Source organism: Apium graveolens, chromosome 5, assembly GCF_009905375.1.
Source record: "Apium graveolens cultivar Ventura chromosome 5, ASM990537v1, whole genome shotgun sequence".
Taxonomy (NCBI): Eukaryota; Viridiplantae; Streptophyta; class Magnoliopsida; order Apiales; family Apiaceae; genus Apium; species Apium graveolens.
In genome coordinates, this window is record NC_133651.1 from 66106811 (window position 1) to 66129332 (window position 22522).

Below are 22522 nucleotides of genomic sequence, written 5' to 3' on the forward strand. Positions count from 1 at the left end.
AGGTCACGTCTGTGTTCAACGTCAACGGAAACTGGGGAGTTGGCTGATATAAAAATGGACAATAAAGATAGCGTAATATAAATTCTTCCGCCTCGTCATCGAAAGCGGCTTCCAATTGCTCGGAAATTCTAAGCTATATAGGGGACTTGGATGGTGAGCAAAAACAATTGGTCTAGGGGCCTAAATTCTATTTTTAAAATTAAAAGTTTGGTAGGCAATCGTTGGTCGGTATTTAGATTTGATTTAAGGGCTTTAAGGGCCTAATTCTTTTTTTTAAAAAAACCTAGTTTAATAGGCTTAACTATTTCAAAAGTTAGTCCTAATAAAACACATTTAACTATTCTAACTTAAGAACATCTCTAGGGCTTACTTATATTAAAAACCTATCTTAACGGGATTAATTATTAAAAACCTTGCGAGCCTAATTATATTATAGACCTATTTTAATTAATAACATAACTACTGTTATATAAAGAAAAATCTAGGGTCTATTTATTTTTAAACCTATTTTAAAATGGCTACTTATTTTAAAAACTTACTCTAATTAAAACAAATATATTTATTATAATTTAAACAGATCTCCATAATAACATAAAATACAAAAAAATATAATATTAAAACACAAATATTAATATGACATATATTAAAAGTAACCGGTGCATCGCACTGGATAATGTCGTATGATACAAAAACGAGAACAGCCATAAACTTGGGTGGATTAACCACATAAAATCCACTACCCAGGGATTTTTCAACCATTGTAGGGAGAAAACTATGGACCGCAACCCAAGAAGAGACTCGATTTATAATTCAATATCATTTCAACAATGAAGTCTCTCCATTGATATGTAAGGATTACTTGTGCGAATAAGAAAAAAAGAAAGAGCAGAATGCAACCCAAAAACACCATTCATCAAGTTCAGTTCAAGTTCATTTGAATAAAAGACAATTTATAATTTTTCTTTCCTGTAGTGCAATATAAATTAAATAAAAGCCGGACACATGTATAATTGATTAAGTGTCTACTTCAAATTCACGTTGGCCAATAGTTCGACCCTATGCTGATGTGAAGACTGAGCTAAGAAAACGAATAAGTTTTAGAGTTTCTTGCTCCAAACAGGCATATATACCACTTTCAAGTTTTCCTAGAAAAATATTGATATACAGTTCCTAAAATCATTTCATATTAACTCAAAAGGTAATAAAAGATTGAAAAGAAATAAGCATGTGAAATTTTGATAATTGTTTTCAAACCATGCAGCATAGAAATGGACTATTTCCATCAACTGAAACCGGAAGAAGTCTTCCTCTCTACCTCAGAATATATCTCCCGCTTTCTGTCATCCCAGCTTAAGTTTATATTCCGATTAAAATCCTCTACTACCCTGCATAAACAATGAACAAATAAGAAATAAGAATTGAAAAGGAAATAAAGGATTAAACGAGGTAAATTTCATGGCACTTCTCCCCTTTCCTGCACGGCCACTGCAAGACACAATAACGAATGGCAGAAACTAAAGAGCATCTGAATTTGATGTATTATAATTGGATACTGAAGTCAGTCTGAAGATAATGTAAAGCACTAACCAGAGAAACTTCACATGATTGAAGAAAGTATACACAATGTCAATTAATAAGAGAAATATTTGATAAGAGATAGAAGCATTATGCATTGCAAATCATTTTTGAAGACCAAAGTGTTCTTACCAAAATACATTTTACAAGTGGGGAAAGGCAATGGAAAGGAGAACATTAACAAGAACGAGAAAGAGAACTAAGAACAAAATAGGGAATAACTTTTCTTTAGATATTTACTGACTTTGCAGCAGTATTTGTAGATCTTACTCACATGTGGTATTTAAGATAGGATTGAAAATTTTCTTTTGCATTTTTATTGAAAATAATGTTCTTTGTGGGAATAAATTTGTATAGCAGCAAAATAGTATTTAAGAAAGCATTTATTTTCCCTTATATGTAGGTGCCCATCCATTTGGTTCGAAAAACGCAAAAACAAGATCATCTTTAACAAATGTGGGATTGTAATCCATGCATTATATGAATGCGGATAAAGGCCAAAAGTACCGAAGTTTTACAAGAGACCAACAAAAATAGCTAAATCCAGAAATGAGGCCAGATATACCAACTTGTTACGCATCTCGAGAAAGAGTAGTGCACATACGCTTTCAGTATATAAGTAATAGACATGATAAGCATTTGATACATGCATAATAGACACGTTATATACATTTTTAATCAGAGTAATACCTATTACGTGTTTCTGATATGGGTTTAACACTGCTGACACCACCTCCCTCCCTCCCTCCCCCTCTCTCTCTTTCACCCCTCCCCCCCTCTCTCTTCCCCCTTTTTGCTAAGTAATCTCTCCCCCGCTTTTAAAAGACAAAATATAATATATATACAAAATATACACACACAAAAAATCACACACTCATCCATTCTTCAATTACCGATTCGTAATTATTATATGCAAAATCACTAAGATTTCACCATAAATTGACGATTTACAAACAATGTTCACCAACACCTACGTGATTAAACTGAAATCACTATGTCATATTACACAAATTACTGAAATCCGAGGTTAACGTTGAAATCACTAATTTATCTTTATACAAAACACTAATATGTGCTATAAAATTCACTGATTTATATTGTAAAAATGTTATGAACCTAGATCATATAAGTAAAATATGGAACAAATAGAGATATTATAGGATTAAACTAAAATATTTATCAGACTTCTGATGCTACACCAGAATTACAATTTATGGTGCTTCCCCATCAGGGCAGAGCTTCTCTACTAAGAAAACACTTGCAAAACTCAATACCTAAAAGGCTAAAACTATACCTACGTGCTTCAATAAGATCCCCCAAATCAGAGAATCCCTTATATGTATATAATCTGTCATTTATTCTCTCAATTAAGCCTACTGATTCTACTCCACCAATCATGATGTATAGCTGACCAACTGATTATGCATCCACCCTATTTCCTTTCTTTTCAAGCCTCTGATACGTTTTTAGTTCATTGACTTTCCTTGGTCTTCTATGGTAATGCTAAACCAGAATTACAATTTATGGTGCTTCACCATCAGGGCAGAGCTTCTCTGCTAAAAAACACTTATACTCTGCTAAAAAACACTTATAAAACTCAATACCTAAAACTACACCTACATGCCAGATTAAATACTATATCTCCCTTCAATTAGATCCCCTAAATCATGCAGAGAATCCTTTCCTTAAATGTATATAATCTGTCATTTATTCTCTCAATTGAGTTTACTGATTCTACTCCACCAATCATGATGTATAGCTGATCTGACCAACTGATATTTCCTTTCTTTTCACGCCTCTGATACGTTTTTAGTTCTTTGACTTTCCTTGGTCTTCTATGGTAGGTCTCTATAATTGGTGGTCTTACAAAAAATCAAGTAAGAAAAAAAGATACAGAGTTATTACATTTTATACACGGATTATACCACTACCCAGAGACGGAGCTAGAAACGGGAGTTTGAGGGGGCAAATTTTTTTTCGGAGTAACTCATATATTTTTATAATTTTTTATATATATGATAAATTAATAAAAGTTAATTTTAACAATTTCAATGTATAAATATACATAAATTCACGTATTTAAATTCATATTACTGTAAACATCATTAATTTTAGTACTGCATTCATAAAATTTATATTAATTTATAGGGGCGAAAATTATAGATAACACTATTTTAATTTTGAATATATAGATATATAATTTTTCCCGTAAATTTTAATACTAATTTCATGATTATACCGGGTCTGAGGTGGCGGCCGCACCCACCTGCCACCCCTTACCTCCGTCCCTGCCACCACCTCATAACTCACCATCACCACCACCTCCGGTCTGTTCACCACCGTTGTTGTCGTTGTTGGGCAACAGTCACAATCTCAAACGAAAATCACTACCTCTAGTTATTAATTCTTATCATCAAAATTAGAGAATGCTATTAGAAAGTGAAAGTGAAGTTAAATATATCTAGTTTTTATTCTAATTTTGGTTTCTATTTGACCAAAAGCCTCTATGTACATATATATATATATATGCATACATATGCATCTAAGTCTCCCCCCACACATATATATATACACACTTTTAGTCCCCGCCATCAATACACAGGAGGTAATGGTCGGTGAAAGTTATTGTGATACTCTTTTAAATATGTAATAAGCATTTTCAAAGGAGGTATTAAGTGGGTATTTTTAACCTAATATATATAAAAGCCGTTACTTCAGTAATAGTTTGTAGAAAATCTGATAATATTGTCATTTTTTCCATGAATGCTAATTGTATATTTATAGCGCAATGCGCGGATAGATTTCGTGCAAAGAAAAGAGAAGTTTTAATCCGAATATTCCAAAATTAAAGCTAGAATTTGGATTCAAGCTTTTTCTCCGGTCCCTACAATGAATGATAGCTTTTATACTGATAATTTTACTAAGAGTTCAAGGCTAACCAACATAAACTTAGTTTAACGAATAGTAAAACAAAACCGATCACTCTATCATAAGTTCTTAGTTCCCCTAATAATCCGAGCTACATGTTAGGGGAAATGACAGGTTTCCATAATGGAAGAAAGTTCAATCAGCATAAGGAAAAAAAGTTGAAAGATCACAATTGCACTAAAATAGATTACAAAACTTTGTTACATTACTAAAACATGAAATATCTTAATTAGCAAAAAGAAGCAGAAAGCTCACAACTATACTGAAATTGATTGCAAAACTTCGTTAGCATTATTAAAACATGATGATAAATTTTAATTAGAAAAGCAGGGATAGGGGTTTTAATTATTATTTATCGATCTCATATCCTGATCTATACTTCAAGTAGGGAGGATCTTGATAATCCATTACTACAAAGATTATCATATCCTGACTTATAATTAGAGTAAGTAAACCGTTAATTGTACAATTCCGAAAGGGATGCTCCACCCCTCTTGAGAGAACCAAAGGGTTCAATTCCCTGATTCCATAAGAAATAAAATAGATTACTATAAATTGGTGAAGGGGTTCACCTCTAAACAAGTATATTAATAATAAAATATTAATCTATTGTTATTGTTAGGAGGGATCAAGGGTCTATCCTCCCTACTCCAACAAATAATTTAATATCCATTTATCATTAGGAGAGGCTTAAGAAATAAAGTTTCAAACATCCTAATATATGCGTGTATGTTAATTTTATTTAGTTATTAAAAATAAGATTGAATTCGGAAAAACAAAAAGGATACATCCCACAAAATGTCTAACTAATTTTTTTTATTTAAGAACATCATCATATGTTTTAAATGTGTGTATATTACAACTGATAGTTGTTTCTTTAATAAACTCTAGTAAAATTTTACGAAATTTTCTAAAACATTAGAGCACTATACGAGATTAAAGACAACAATAAAAATATTTGTCTATTTTTACTTTTATAATAATTACTATAAAACATGAAAAAATTGTTACATTAAACTACAATGAAGTGTTTATCACATCAATTTACAATATTCTTTCTCAAGGCTATACATGCCAATCCAAAATGTAACCAATGATTATCTCATATGAACATTAATCAAGTCACAACTCAATACTCGAGAAGATTAAAATAAAAAAGGAATACATGTGATACCGTTTTAGAGAAAATTAATATATATAATCACGAACTAAAAAGTGTTTTGACGCACAAATGTGACAATCATGTGCCATCTCAAATCAAGTGACTATTCAACTTTTTTAATCAACAAAAAAAAATCAATACATGTATGCCTCTAATCTCCACTCCCAGTGGTTCTATAAATTCTCAAAACATCGATAAATGAATTATTTTGTCTAGGGACCAAATTATTTCCATCCCTATAGTTCAAAGATCGAAAATTTTATTTTAATTAACTAGTATTCCCAATTCAATAATTGCAAGTAACATATCAATAATGAGTAATTCCAATAATAAGAAATATGTTATACGCGAGTAAAATTCTTGCTTCACTAGTACTTCATAATATATTTTGTGGAAGTAAGTTACTAAAAAATGCAACGTAACTAGAAACCTTTTACCAATGCCATCTTTTAATCTGGAAAAATTATAATGAAGATAATTTTTAGTACGAATATGTTCCGAAATAGTATAAGTTTAGTGCTTTGACATTACAAGTATATTTGACAAAAGGCAAGAATAATCATTATAAATAGTAACCTAGTTACTCAGAATTACAATTCCAAGTTTAATATTCAATAAAGTCATACGTAACTAGTAAGTAATATTACTATGTTGTCCCTAGCAAGCAATATCAAATGATGCATAGTATTTTGGCAACAAAGAACTAATATCACAATTAAGCAGGTTACTAATATGCAAAATCTTTGTTTCCGTTCCATAGGTTTTAAAATTATCAGCCTAAGATATTTCTAATTTATCAGGTACAGATTCCAACAACAGTTTGACCCCATTAAAGTGATGGTTTCTACAAGTTCTGCCTCAGAATTTGCTAAACATTTGTTTTAAAATATAGTAGAGTAGACCTGGCTAATTCAGGGAAGAATATGCAGTTGCAACAAATTATTAGTGTTCTTACTTCTGTGCCACTCACCCTTGCACATTTACATGAAATAATTGAAATAGATAAAGAGCTCAGATAAACAGTGATATCGATAGTGCACATATGTGTGTATGTGTGTGTGACGACGTCCAAAATCCCAATAAATCATTATATAAACAAACTGATGGGTCGCACAATTATCTGTTAATATGGAAATATTACTTGTAATAAAGTAACTAATTCCTTAAAAGCAGCATATAATACTGCAGTCAGAAACAAAGGCACATGTGCAATTTCATGCATTTGCAGGAATGAATACCTGCATATTTATGCTTCCTAAAAGATTAACAAGCTGACCTATCAAAACTGCTATCATCAAAGCCTTCTTCAAGAGTGGACGCCTCATCTTGGGTACTAGATAGCTTTAACTTATTATGAAGACTGGATGACAGAGAACAAGTACTCTTTAAGCCAAGCTTTTTAGCATCAGAAGAACATGGATCCTGAAAAATGTCAATACACATCCATATATATACTGAGAATTTAGCAGGAAGTATACATTAATCAACTACGCTATTACGAAAAGTACAAGAAAGCCAAGAAAAAACCAAAAAAACCACAATGGCATCCCGAATCAGGATGACTGACCTGAACATGGTCCTCGGCGACTTCTTTTAAGATGGTAGCTGTATTTGAAGAGGAAGTGCAGATGGAAGGAGTATTGTCTTGTGCCTGCCTCTTTTTTCGGTTCCTTTTTTTCTTCTGGGAAATTTGGACCTCCTTCGATTCTGCCAAGATAACAGAACTACTCAATTTTAATCTTTACATAACTGAGTATTAGAGTAGTCAAGTGTCACAGACACTTGAGAATATTGCACAATGCTAAAATGCGCAAGGATACATTATAAAGCAGGAAATTTTTTTCTTCCTTAATAATCTTCATTGGAGAATTCCTTTGTTGAAGTGAAGAGTACAAAATGTATATCTAAATATCTATAATAAGACACCAGACTACAGAAACCATGATTTTTTAATGTACATTCATTGGATTTACAAGGCAGTTCCCTATTAGTTTATCAGGCTATGAAATATGTCACAACTGCAGGGAATTGGAGCCTTCAAAGCTATTGTTGATAAAGTTGCACAAAAGTTCAGAACCAAGTGCAATTAGACTGCAGTAAAAACAACAAACCTAGCAGTGAATTATTATTTTTATGAATTAATAGGACTAATTTAATTGTTTCACAGTCTAAACAGCAACGCAAAGCTAATGAGTTTCTTTCTGGAATTTCTAAGATTCACCTAGAAATATTCAATTCTACATAACTTTGCAGGCCACAACTTTTCATCCTTTTTTTTTGCACGAGACAGAAAAAAGACGCCCAACTTCTGCCAGTTTAACAAACGCCCAACATTTGTGATTTGTTCGATAATTTTGTTTGGAACTAGTAACTTCACATGTGAAGTTCCAATTTCTGAGTTCCACCCTAGAGTGGGTAAAATTTGACAAGCTGATGTCAAAGGCCATCCTATGTATAAAACTTTGTTTAACTTAGATTGGTGAAAGCCGAATGGTCCTTCCTTATCAGAAAAGGAAAGCTTGAGTAAGGTTCGCTCAAGTAGACCAGGCAGAGATGCACCAAGTAAGGAATTGCTCCGGCCATTCACTATCCCAGCTCGAATCCAAACAAGTTTTAAGGATCATGGTCCATTCAAGATAGCTGTACCGTTTCTCGGGGAATCCTTGCTTTACAAAAAAAAATAGATAACAACATTTTGGTAGGTGACAACTATTTGATTGACCAGTGTCATTAGTTCCCCAGCGTGGATGAAATCAAAGTAAAATGCTTTTTTTTTGGGTATGCAGGCTATGGCGGAGTTACTAAACACCAGTCGGTACACAATAAAATAGGGCAGCTTGCTGTTCACCCCTCTTACTGAAGGGGTTTACACACACCACAGTCTATTCGTAAGTCGTAACTACTAAAATGACCCAAGCCAGGAAGGGACTTGAATTCTCAACCTCCACCATGGCAAGGATATGCTCAACCATTGGTGAAGCATTAGTGAGAAAAGTCCAAAGTTAATCACAAATGTCGGGAAATATGAAGATACTGGTACATATTTAAGTTAATCAGTAAACTGTATGCATACTAGAAAATGATAAATGGAAGAAGTGAAGACACCAATACCTTCTCCGTTAATGAAAGAAACAAGGTCATCTATTGAGCGACTATCTTTAGGCTGAAACAAGAAAATCCCAGTAATCAAAAGACAAGTTCATACACTTCATACAAGATTTAGGTAGAAAATAATAAGAATGTACTATACGAAACTGATGAAAAGTTCATCTTTACATTTTTGCTTTTCTCCTCGACCTCCTTCATTTTTTTAGACAGACTACTTGAAGGCTTGTTCCCTGAATCACAAGTTGAGTTGTCCGAAGACTGGTTTGCCTGCATCAGATAAGTTGGTCAACATAACAAAGTGAATGTGTGCAGTATGTTTTGCCTATGAACAGTAGACATTAAGCTCGATGCTCAAAAAGAAAAAAAAACCTTTGGAAAATCACGACCGCGATTCATCATAAGATGTAATGCTCCAGGTGATGTATTCAACATATCGTGGCCCAAAGCTTTACTGGCGCAACGAACCAATGGTTCTACTTGCAGGTAGTCCGCAAGATTAATTATCTCACAAAGAGTTATTGCATCCACTGCAAGGAATTTTTTGTCAAAAGCCTCGCACTCCTGTCAAAAGAAAAAAAGTAACAATTACTTTCAGTTTTATGCTATGTATGACAAAGTTAAGAGAATATGATAAAGGGATAAACCCTATCATTGCTATCAATCAGAAGTGATACGAACAAAACTCATATATTACATATATTTATCAATTATCAATATTTAATTTTGTTTAATATTGGATGATTACATCTCCTTATATAGGAGTGACGGTGCATTTTTTATAGTAACAAAGTGATCCTAATCATTCAACTTCTTTTTTGAAAGCTCAACCTCGAGTTTTGAAGCGAAGAATAATTCAAAAGGTCTGAACTAGACTCATTTTAAAAGGAAGTGTATGAGACATAGTTTGATTGCATCTTTTTGTACCATCTCCACCAGAAATGCATTTTCTTCACAAGTATTCATACCTTCAATAAAATTTAGAGAGACCTAGATCACTGAAAACCTTCGCATGATCCATCATATTCTATTCATATTTGTCATATAATTGGTCGTGTTCCTTCTCCAATTCCCTCTTATCTATCTACGGTCGCTCAATAATCGAAAGCATATGGATAAGATTGTTTAAGGATACCTTTAAAATCACTAAGTAGTCAATCAACTTAAAAATTTTAAACCTCGAGTATCACGGCATCTCTATAAGGTGAGATATCTTATTACACAGGCATAAAAATGATCAAATTTAGACCGAGAACCACAATTTCTGCTGCATATCGTGCTTTCACCTCAGTTGCCTGATAATTTTTTAACGAACTCAGCGATGTGGGATAGGTTTAGATATAGGGACATAACCATTGGCTGCAGGGAATTGGCAGACCGAAAAAATTATGCGATTTATCAAATATATATACATACATCAATTCAGACCACTTAACTCTAATTGACATTGGATGATTACACCTCACACAAACTTGTATAGTAAGAAACTAATCCTAATTATTATTTACATACCTAGTAGATGGCTATTACAGTATACCAAAATTACTTATATATAACTATTACCATATATCTAAACTCTAGAATTCTTATCAACACACCACATTAATTTAATTACATATACACCTATATCTAAATAATTAACATTTAATAAAACTATTTTCTACTTTGCATCAAAATCCTCCATCATTGCAATTACAAACTAAACAATTTTAATATATATGCTTTATTAGAAACTTACTAGTCATGGCTTTAGATCAAACAGAGTTATAGTCATATACTATTTCAGCCTTTTAAAGGTAGGCTTCTCAGCCCCCTCTGTAAAGATAGCAGATTAGATTATCCTCTGTCACAAATGCACTGCAAACATCTTCATAATGGGAAAACTATGGAAAATAGTGTCATGGCACTCATCAGCGAGGAGTGTAAAAACAAAATTACCCAGATACATATATCTAACCTCATACGAAAAGCCAGGTACGTCATGAAATTTGCAATAAAGGAACACTAAGCGGAGAATGGAAGGTCTAACTCTAGAAGGTAAACTGATGGGGTTGCTCCTGGAATATCCCAACCCTGATTGCATTTCACGGCATAATGTGGGGCATAACATAGCAACCTTTCCTTCAACCTCTTGCATTGAGCCGTCAGCATTTTGAATCCACACAAATGACTTTAAAGTCTGGAAATGGAAAGTAAAATCAGTACATAGAAAAACCATCATAGTAAATTTAACATGCATCAACATTAAACGAGGCCAACAAAGTAAATAAACAATATGGCAAATAAAAGCCTCACTATCAAATGCAACAAGATATCTCATTTTTTAATATAAATACTTCAGGCATGTAGAAATAGTGAAATACTAGAATTTAAAAAAGCATGCCAGTAAGAATGCGAACATCCTTTAACTAGACTATATAATGTGCTACTTAATAACAACATTTCAACTACCAATACTTGAAATATATCCACAAACTATCATCCTGCCAAATATCCGGTATACACTCTTTGTATACCGACAATGGAAGGTGACATTGATTTATCAATTAGGGAAAAAATTTCACTATATAAGGTCTCTTGTATATTAAACATACCCCATCACATGCCTATCTTTTTCATTTTGAGGTTAAGTGATGTGTCCACCAATTTAGCAGACAGAATTTAGCCATTAATGCTCTTTTTGGTAACGTTGAATCTCAAGATTAGATGCTTTATCGAGGAAGAACAGAATAGGAATTTCTTCAATAGAAACAGTATTAAATCAATTGACACGTCAAGTTAGAATCAAAATACACTTAAAATGAACGGACATCCAAAAATATCTCGAATCAGAACTTGTTCATTGAAATTTCACTTTGTTAAATGAGAGGCGCAACCAAAATTTGTCTGACTGGCATCAAGCATTAATCACTTTTACTGAAATTTAGCTGTTCTATCTCTTTAACATAGTTATACAAATTATTGGAAGTCCTGGAAAAGAGAAAAATAATGCACTGGAACAACATCAAAGATACATAATAACAGGGGTATACAATTTTAAGAGTATGATGACATGTTGACTTTGTTCCAAACTTCATCTATAAAAAAAGATAACAGAGAAGTCAAAAAAAAGTTCTTGAAATTTACTTTAAAAATGTCTACAAAGTCAAATGACGAAAACACTCCATTAAAATATCTTCTGAAAAGGATAGGTATTCTAGTGAAAGAACAACTAAGTACACCTTTCGGAAAACAGAATAGAGTGAAGAGAACAGAGAACAGAGAACAGAGAAAAGCTAGAAGCATGAGTGCGGGTGCGGGATACAGGAATTCGGCAAATTAAAAAATATGAAGATTCAGGAGCGGGGAATAAAAATATATTAAAATATTAAAAATACATATTATATATAATATAATTACGATATATTTATAAAAATCCAAGAGTTGCATTTTAATCAAACAAAGTAGTCGAATAAATAGGTACAACATCGTAGATAGCCAAATACATAAGACATCATCCTTAATAATTAAAAGACACAAAATTAAACATAATAAGGCTGTCCGTCACCGTAGTTAGCAGCAGACCTCCAAAAAAGATGACGAAGTCGCCCTTGACCTGGAGTGGTCGCTCTTGGATTGGCTCTTTACAAATTAGGGTAGCGTAAGTAAAAAGGGATATACTTTTATTTGTTTTGACTTAAGTCTTTGCTGAAACAGGTTTAAAATAATAATAAAAAAAGTGTTTATTGTTCGCCATGTGGCGTATCCCATATGTATTCAGGCGTATTCCCATGCACTACACACTGCATATGTAAGGGATACTTTATTGTTCTGCTTTAAACTCAAGAAATTTTACGTGTTTTAAACTAAATATAACATAAACAGCTTTTCCAACTTATTGTTTTAAAATAGATAAAAAATGATGAATAAATTAACGTATATACAAACAATAAATATTAGGTATTTTAGAATATTACTTTTGCTAGAAAATCTATCCATTTTATTCATAATCATTGTGCAAGCTCTACAGAAAAATTAAAGAAACAAAACTTTTCCACTACTTCGTGACACCAACTTTTCCAATTGCCACATGGTAAAGAAGAATATACTAGTAAGAAAGGAAGTGAATGAGAATACCAAGACCAAGGTATTCATTGAAGTGTAAAGAACGTCATTTTATAATAAAATTACTAATTTGTTATACAGAAAATCTGATAACACAAGGTAATAATATTTTTTTATGGAGATCATAAAGTAGCACTACCTCTGGTACGCTTGCTTTCCTTTCAACTTCTGACATATTTCCAAAGAGATGGTCCAAGAAATACTTTCTGATTTCTTCCCTTCACTAACCCAATTAACCTGCAACTAAATTTTTTACAAAAAACGTAACTCATAGTCATGCAATAGAAATCTCAAAATCAAGGTTTAGCTGCAGGATATTAATTATCAAGATTTAGATGCGTTTTTTTAATTTAATTTTATTCAACGGGTGTATTTATAAAGAAATTGGATCTATTTGTCATAGATGTATAGACTTTTGTTCCCTATGCTTAAATAATGATTGCAGTCACTCATATATTTGTCTGGTCAAATTCATTATCTAACACTTTCGAAAAAAAAATTACATTTATCTACATTCAAATATATAAATAAATGTATATTTATGCCTTTCATCATGGTATAAACTTATCATGCCAAAAAGTTATAGCTTTGAATTTATATAATTTTACTTAAAAGCAAAACAAATATAACCTTTGCAAAAACACAAGTGTTTAATTAAAAGGAATTTTGGAAAAATTTGGCATAGCCATATAGGCAGGTAGTAGGCCCCTTTATCAAAAGGTAGTAAGACAGATACTAATATCTCTAATAGTTTTATGAGTAATACAACGAAATAAGAAGCGGGGTCAGAAAAACTAAGTCAGAGAAATCCCCGATTTAAAAACTTTTACAATTGCAGTATACCACTTTGAGAGTGTGGTATAAAGCCTGTTACTGAGGGGAAAGAAGATCAGAGATATCAAAATCTGTACTTCGGACAAATTTTAGACACATTTATCATACAAGGAAACAAAAAAATATATATTTTTTAAAATTTCATTTATTTTTTATGCAGTTACAAATATAACCGTCAAGTAACGGGTCCGAATAATTATTACTAACGGTCCCACAAGTTGAGTAGGTAAAGAAAAAGGTGAAAAGAATGATGATACAGAAGAATGCACATGCATCTATGGTTTTTACTGGAAATTAACCAGAACAAAAAAGGTGGGCCCAAAGAGCTGAAGAAAATGCAAATTATTGGTATTTACTGGATATTAACCAATAAACAAATAAGTGGGGCGGTTGAAGAAATACGCAAACATTTTTTTTTAAATAAAAATTAACCAGGATAAAACAAGTGGGCAAAAATTATCATATAAGAAAAGAAGTAATACAGAGATTTTTAAGCAATGGTCTACTACAGTACTACTAGGGGGACTGCACTGAGAAGTATGCGCTTGTTAATGAAAGGAGCGAGAGGAAACCAAGATATCAATCAAAATCTTACTTGACAAGCTTTGGATTTAATTTTCTAAGGAGTAAAAAAAATCTGATAAAAAAAAATCTCTCTAATAATAAAGATTTACCAGGATTGCAGTTCTGTCTGGAGCACAAGAATCCCCTAAAAGATCAGAAAAACAATGAACTAAGATTCAGAAATTCAACTTCTATTACATCTATACGGCAACCATCTCATCTTCATTTCACATTTTAAAAAGATCTTCACAACAACAATAAAAGAGGATTGATAATTCAAGTGTAAATTCTATGATAGTAGTCCAACGTGGAACTAATAAACCATGTGCAACAACCTGAAGAGTTCTCAGACGGGGGACTATCATTTCTCAAACAAGTAGCAAAAAGATATATTGACTCGATTAATCGTATCATGTATCAACACAGGACTTGATTAAGAAAAAAAAAGAAGAGGAAAAAACACCTCTTTACAGGTTCCACAAACCAGAGCCATAATAAAACGCTTTAAATGAAGTTCTTATTCTAGGATTCGACATTCTTCTATCAATTATATAATTGCAAATGACAGAATTGAATTCAATAGAGTAAGAAGCAACGTGAATCTATCAGAACCATTACTTACTTTAACACTCAACTTCAATAAGAATATGATTTACCAATAAAATCATGTGATACACAAATAACATTTGAGCAAATATTAATTTCATGCCTAAACAGAGCACAAACAAGCTTTTAAACATAGAAGACAATAAAAAGTCTTAAAACATACCTCAAGAGAAAAGTTTTAGAGCAACAATATAATGAATCGGTGCAAGATGTATGTTAGATGAAAATTTTCTTTTATAACTCTACTGTGTAAACAAATGTTCTACCAGTGGTTTACTTAAATGTTTATTCAATTGATGTATGCGAATTTCTTCAACCTTCGGGCCCCACTTAGCTGTTATCTGTTCAATTTCAAGTAAAAACAATAGATGTATGTGTATTTCTTTAATTTTTTGGCCCCACATATTTTTGTCCTGGTTGATTTCTGGTAAAAACCAATTGGACGTGAGCGTATTTCTTCAACTTTCTATATATTGATCCGCCCTACCTCTTTTTATAAATGGGCCCCAACTTGTTTTATAAATGGGCCCCGGCTCTGTATCATCATTATATTAATAAGTAGGGCCAAAAAGTTAAAGAAATACACATACATCTATTGTTTTTACTTGAAATTAACCAAAGAACGTATAAGTGAGGCCAGAAAGTTCAAGAGATACCCATACAATACAGAAAAAATGAAGTGTTTCCAAATAAAACAAAGAAACAATAAAATTAATACTATGATTTTATATTTTAAGCAATGGGGTCTACGAACTAGTGTTATAAGGCGTGTGCATTATAATTCTAATAGAGCAATTTTGTTGAATTACAATGATTAGTGCTTACACACACATATAATATAATATACTTTTCCAATTAAAATAAAACTATAAAATATTTATTACTCCATCCGTCCTATAATAGTAATCTCTTTTGAGATAAAAAAAAATCTCAATTAAGTATTGGAATTGGAAAGGAGTTACATCTAGAACAACTAGATGTTAAGACTGTGTTCTTGTGATCCTGAGATATACATCTACATGATAATGACAAAAGGGCTTTTAAATAGATAGGAAAGAAAACCTTGTTTGCAAAGTTAAAAATCTTGTATGGTTTAGATAGCACCAAGGCGTTAATACTTGAAATTTGAAAACATTTTTATAAGATTGGGCAAAAGAGGATTGTTATTGACCGTTGTTATTTATAAAAACAATTTGATTCATTTAATATCATATTGTTGTATCCCAACAATAGATGTTGGGCTATCTCGAAAATACTTCTGAAACATGTTCACTTGCTCTCTCATGTGTATCTATTCCTTTTGTATGCCTAAATGTCTCAAACTAGTTATATACTAATTCTTGGATAATCCATTATGGAGCTACTGATCATATGATTAATAACTCACAATTTTTTCATACATATTATCCATATCCCATTAATAATAAAAATTTACTGGTAAATGGCTATCTAGCAACTATTGCAGGCATAGGTTGTTATTTCACATTCTTCAACTTTAAAAGGTGTTTCCATGTACCCAAGCTCGCAACTAATCTTGTCGGTGAAAAATATTACTCATGATCTTCATTGTTATGCAACATTTTCTCCATCCTATTGTGTGTTTCAGGAGGATCAGGGCTCCAAGAGGAAATTGGACTTACTAAGGAACGTCATGGCCTCAATTACCTAGATAATTATAGCATTATTATGAATAATTTGTTTGCCAATTAGAGGCCATTTGGCTTTTCCATTTTCACCTTGGTCATACTTCCGTGGAAAATTAAAGCTCTGGTAACAAGTAGATGACCATTTTTACAGCCATTGGTGAAAATGGTAAAGCCATTTTCACCATATTCAAGGTCCATGTGCTTCAAAGTCCACCCTATCATTAGATCCTAGTCAAACCCTTCCAATTTCACCAAATCAAGATGTCTGTCTTGTTGTAGAAAACATGTCTTCCACTATTTCGCCAACTATTCAAAATAATTCCATATTTTAGAGGAATGTTCGCTACAGGGAACAAATTCATGAATCCAATTCAGTCCCTTACAAATCCTAATGAAGACAATGTTGTAAGAACTCAAACCCAAAACAGTAATGATGATTCTGATCTTCCAATTGCCAACAGGAAAAAACCTGGGGAATGTACTAAAATATCTTTATATCCACCATCTCATTATGTCTCATTGCAAAAGTTATCAAACCATAAACAATTCATTAATGGTCTTAACACCATTTGATCAGTTCCTAATACTTTGTCCCAGACATTACCAAGAGTAAAGTGAAAAAATGCTATGAGAGAAAATGGCATCTTTATAAAAGTACAAAAGCTTGGAGGTATAAATGGGTCATTACACCTAAATATAATAGGTATATGTTAATATAAAGCAAGGTTAGTGGTTAAGGGATACACTCAGACATGGAATGTGAGACTTTTGCTCCTGAGACAAAAATGAACATTGTTCAAATATTGTTGGCGTTGGCCACTCATTGTGGTTGGCAACTTTTGTGGTATGATTTAAAAATGGTTTCCTATATGGAGACTTAAATGAAGAGATATCCATGGGCATCCCTTCAGGATTTGGAAAACATGTAAAAAATAAAGTTTGCAGGTTGAGAAAGGCATTATATAGGTTGAAACAATCACCAAGAGCATGGTTCGGAAGATTTAGTAAAGTCATGAAAGTCTCGGGATATCGACAGAGTCAAGGAGATCATACTTTTTTATAAAACACTTGAATAAAGGAGAGTAACTGAGCTGGTACATGAGGATATATCACAGCAAAGGGATCTTAATATCACAACAAAAGTGTGTAACTGATTTGTTGAGTGAAGCGGGGAAGATTAGATGTAAACCAATTTCTACACCTACTGATTATTATAATCAGAAGATTGGAGAAGCCAAGAAAAAACCAAAATCGGAACACTCATCTATTCTACACCCACCAGACCAGATATTGCGTACTGAGTAAGTTTAATCATTCAGTTTATCCATGATCAAACAGAACTACATCTAAAGGTTGTTTACAAAGTATTGAGTTATTTGAAAGGGAATCTGGTTCAAAAGAAACCAAAATCTTGCACTTGAAGTCTACACTTGTGTTGATTACGGAAGATTTACAGTGAATAGAGATCAACAACACTGATGCAAGACATAATTTAGATAGATGAATTATGATATAAAAAGAACAAAATATCAAAGCAATGAACTATACGATTCCCAAGAATAATAATCAATGTTATTCCTAGAAAATGTATAATCAAAGCTAAGTAATATGTGATGGATTACAATGCTTATATAGTAATATAAACCCTAATGGACTAAGGCCCATAAACAGTTGGACTTTATAATAAATAAACTACTTAATTAATATACTCCTAGCCCCACATTTAAAACATATAGATACATATATTATTTATCTTTACACTAAATATATAAAACTAATTAATAACATATATATATTAATTCTTTATTCTCGTTCCTCTTCATTCTCCCCTCGTTAGAGAAAACTCGATCACGAATTTTGTAAAAAATCAAAAATCACTCAAGTATGAGATAGAACCAAGATGAACTTCAAGCTCTTCCGGAAGAACGGTTGAGGTGCAAAGAACTCTGAAAATTTACAAGCAAGCAAAGGTAACTTAGGCAAGTACTCCGGAAAGATGAAGTCGATCTGCTCAACCTCAACAATAGCATCAACTACTTGCTTTTCTTGAACAAATGAAACGTGCTCAACATGAGATTCTCCATCACGAACATCTTCAATATCTTGTACCATGCAACTCAAAGATTCTAGCACAATCACATTATCCCCGTTCAACTGATTTTTCATATTTGTGTCTTCAATGTACTCACCTTCATTTGTCCCTTTGACTTTTTCTCATTCTCCAAATGCATGAGACGTTCTACAAGAGATTTGAGAGTCTTTATTACTTGGTTTAGTTCCTCATGTGCACGTTCGCCCCTTTTCTTTGCTCAACTCAATTTCGTACCTTTTTTCCAATCTTTTAAGTTCATCGAGTTGATTTTTTAACTCCTTCACTGTAAGTTTATATTGAAGTAACCATCATTCACGATGAGTAGAAGTCATCACGTTCACACTCGAGAAAATAGATATTATCTTCAACAATATCAATTTGATGTTTCATGTGAGCAGGCATGTTTTAAGACATGGAAAACAATGGAAATTGAAGAACAAACCAGAACTTAGAATGAGCAAATTCTAAAAATTCAGGACCTGATTTGTACTTTCTGGAATCTTCAACTGATTTGTAATATCTACAAACCCACGCAAATCAGTAGGAAAGCAGTTGATTTTCAGAATAAGAAGATGCAATTGTTGTAACGGCGCAAAAACGTGTTGATTGCAGCTGCTCTACAGCTCTAGCGAGCAACAGCAGTGGAAACTTTAACTTTGACAACAGGGTGAACTCAAGGAACTAGTGACAGAATTCTCAACTCAGGCTGGTCCAGATGCGTGCTTTTTTCTTCCGCAATCTGATTCTTCTTGTTTCTGGTATGTTCCCGAAGATATAGACTAATAGAGTTGTGGCATCGATGAATAAGTGTCTCTTTTTTTCGGTTTTAGGGTCGGAATCAAATTAGGGTTAGGGGTTTTCTGAGTTGAGACTTAGGGTTCCAAAACGGGTCGGGTATGTAATTGGGCTTTTAAGTAATTAGGGTACTGGGCAGTTGTAATATACAGTGATTTTATAGGTTAAAAGGCGGGGGGATGATGGTGTGGCCTAGTGTTTGCAGCGATGGTGTGTTTTGGTGGCTAGAGGCTGATTAGGGCTCGGGTGAACAGTAAAACGTGATGAACAGTGATTGATGAATAGTAAAACTTCAGGTCCGGCTCTGACGTCAATTTGATGCAAGACAGAATTTAGAAAGATGAATTATAATTTAAAAAGAACAAAATATCGAAGCAATGAATAATACAATTTCCAAGAATAATAATCAATGTTATTCCCAAAAAAAATGTATAATCAAAGCTAAGTAATATGTGGGTATTACAATACTTATATATGAATATAAACCCTAATAAAATAACCTAATGGACTAAGGCCCATAAACAATCAGGCTTTATTATAAATAAACTATTTAATTAATATAATCCTAGCTCCACATTTTAAACTTATACATAAATATATTATTTATCTTTACATTAAATAGATATAAACTAATTAATAACATATATATTAATTCTTTATTCTCGTGCATCATCACATTTTATCAACGAGAAGCTCAAGGAAGGATAAATATGTATGTCGTATATTCCATCCACAAGAAAACTTGCAAAAAAATTAATGAAAGCCCTAAACATTCCCAGCTTTCACAACATTATTTCCAAGCTAGGAATTTAAGATATCTAATCTTTAGTCAAAAGGTGTATTTTCCGGACATCCCAACGGGGACCATGCCAAACCTCCTCAAGCCCAACACATGCCATGTATATCGGACTCACAACCACATTGGTGGTCCTTCAACTTGGAGCGCGCGCGGGGGAAACCAAGGAATCAAATCTTGAAATCTTTGGTCAATAACCAGCACTCTTACCAACTCAGCTACACGCCTAGAGGGAAAAGATGTATATTTTGAAGAGAAGTATCTAGGGAAATAGTTGGAGAAGTTTTTTGTTGAGGATAACAATACAAAGTACCCTATTGGTGACTCACTTTAATCCCAATAAAAAAGAATCACCTAAAGTGAATGAAGACAGGAAAGATATAGCTAAAGTTCCATATGCATCAGCAGTTGGTAATTTAATGTATATTATGGTTTGTAGAAGGCCACTATGGGAGTTGATAGCATATTCATGTCTATTCTGCAAAAGGAGAACTGAAAAGCAACTAAGAGGTAGTTGCGCCAGTTGAAAGGTGCTTCCGAGATTGCATCATGTTTCAAAAAGAACAATGCTATATTAGAAGGATTCTCTTATGCAAATTGATGGATGCTTGTCTATAAAAAAAATTATTATATATAACATACTATGTAATACAATCATGTATCAAATGGACCAATAAAGTGGACTAGCCTTCACCTTTCAGCTGAACTATTATCGATGTTAACACTCATCTTCAACATCCACGTAGTTTTCTTATGATTCCAATACTTTTCAATGCAAACAAAATAAATACACATATTCACAAGAATAGTTTGTGTACCATATTTACCCAATTTAAGTACAAAAACATGTACAAATTAACTTAGTAGTACTAATTTACCTGTGTTATTACTACTTCCTTCGCCAATTGCTCGTTGGAGCAAGAAGATAATCTTCATAATTCTCATTATGCAATAGAAAATCTTCATCCTCAATGACTCGCATCATGCCATTTCCTAACTTTTCAAAGATGAATCTCTTTTATTAGATATTGAAAAAAAGTGATGGACCAGTTTTTGAATTTTTTTAAAAAAAATGAGATATCTCACCCAATTCTGGAAGGTGATGTATGTGAGTCTTCCAAAAATGTGATAAGATATATTGAACTCTTCAAGAACTTTGTAGATTATTCACAAAAATCATTCCTTACATAAACTGATACCTTTTCTAAATTGTGGTCAAATAAATAGGGCATCCAATCTGTAAAAGAACATATGAATCAATGTAAATAATTTGCAATAATTGGGAAAAGGTATGACACGTTTGCTAGCACAAGTTTTACAACATTTCTCTATCACCTACACTACACCCAGTGGCAGGAACCAAGCCCGGCTAGCTGTCAAAAATCAATAGAATCTTTTTATAAAAAAATCCAATATTCTTATCAAAAAAGGGTACAAAATTAATAGTAAGCCCAAGTTTCCTCCAAAAACTAGTGATATTTTTTTTCCCGGCTCTCTTTGAACCCCAGTTCTGCCATCTGCCACTGCTTATGCCATCCTAAATAGAAATCTCCCCAATAACTAGATTCACTCCATTGTCTCTATTATGGTTTAATCAAAATTCTTCTTTTCCTCAGAAGTTCTTGTAACTCCAATATCCATCAATTGAGTAATCAAGTGGAAGTGCAAATGAACGTCACTATTCCACATGAGAATTGCACAATAGATTTGAAATTCAAGGACGCATATTGTTTTATTAAATTATAAAAATATCATAAAAGTGTTTTATCATCCAGAGAACCCAACAATTATAAATTCAAGGTACTGCCTCAAAGCAATAGAAAATTTCATGCAAGTACAAGGGTACTGAAATAACTTAAGGTTGTTAAAACAAATCACATATGAAAACAATAATTTTGCAATATACAACTCCTTAAACAACAACAAAATAACATTAATGATTAGGACAGTCTGAAAACACTATATATATAACTCATAAAAACATTAACAGTGAAAGTATGTGTCAAACTAACAACTAATGAACTAAACCAACAGAAAATAAAAAAAAATACATGTAAAGGGGCATGTAATGTAAGAAAAGATAAGTAAGAAGCGTTGATACCTCGTAAATGGAAGAGGGGGCGGTGGTAAAAACTAAATAAAAAGTAACCCATCACGGCCGGAGCTGTGATATGTTGCCGGAATACACCTGCAAACTCGTCCGAGTCAAACTCGAGTTGGATGGGCTGAGAAAAGTTATACACAGCTTGAGCTATTTGAACTAGGTTCATTACAAATCAAACTTTTACCTTTTTTATAGTATATAATATAATCTT

General features: G+C 32.6%; 1 protein-coding gene across 6 annotated transcripts; it reads right to left on the reverse strand.

Annotated features, from left to right (window-relative positions):
- Positions 1-961: 961 nt before the first annotated feature.
- Positions 962-22496, reverse strand: LOC141724118 (SKP1-like protein 20). Of its 6 annotated transcripts, none has more exons than XM_074526115.1 (12): positions 22309-22496; positions 21407-21444; positions 21086-21204; positions 14383-14417; positions 13014-13117; positions 10728-10949; positions 9143-9334; positions 8942-9040; positions 8777-8828; positions 7233-7372; positions 6942-7087; positions 963-1385 (listed from the first exon to the last, which is right to left on the reverse strand). In XM_074526115.1, exons 5-12 carry the CDS (start codon positions 13047-13049, stop codon positions 1283-1285), a joined length of 990 nt encoding a protein of 329 aa, XP_074382216.1. In that variant the 5' UTR covers positions 13050-13117; positions 14383-14417; positions 21086-21204; positions 21407-21444; positions 22309-22496; the 3' UTR covers positions 963-1282. The 6 variants fall into 6 exon arrangements, with proteins under 6 accessions (XP_074382217.1, XP_074382215.1, XP_074382216.1 ...); XM_074526113.1 differs by having other exon boundaries at positions 21086-21200; positions 21294-21444; XM_074526112.1 differs by having other exon boundaries at positions 21294-21444.
- Positions 22497-22522: the final 26 nt, after the last annotated feature.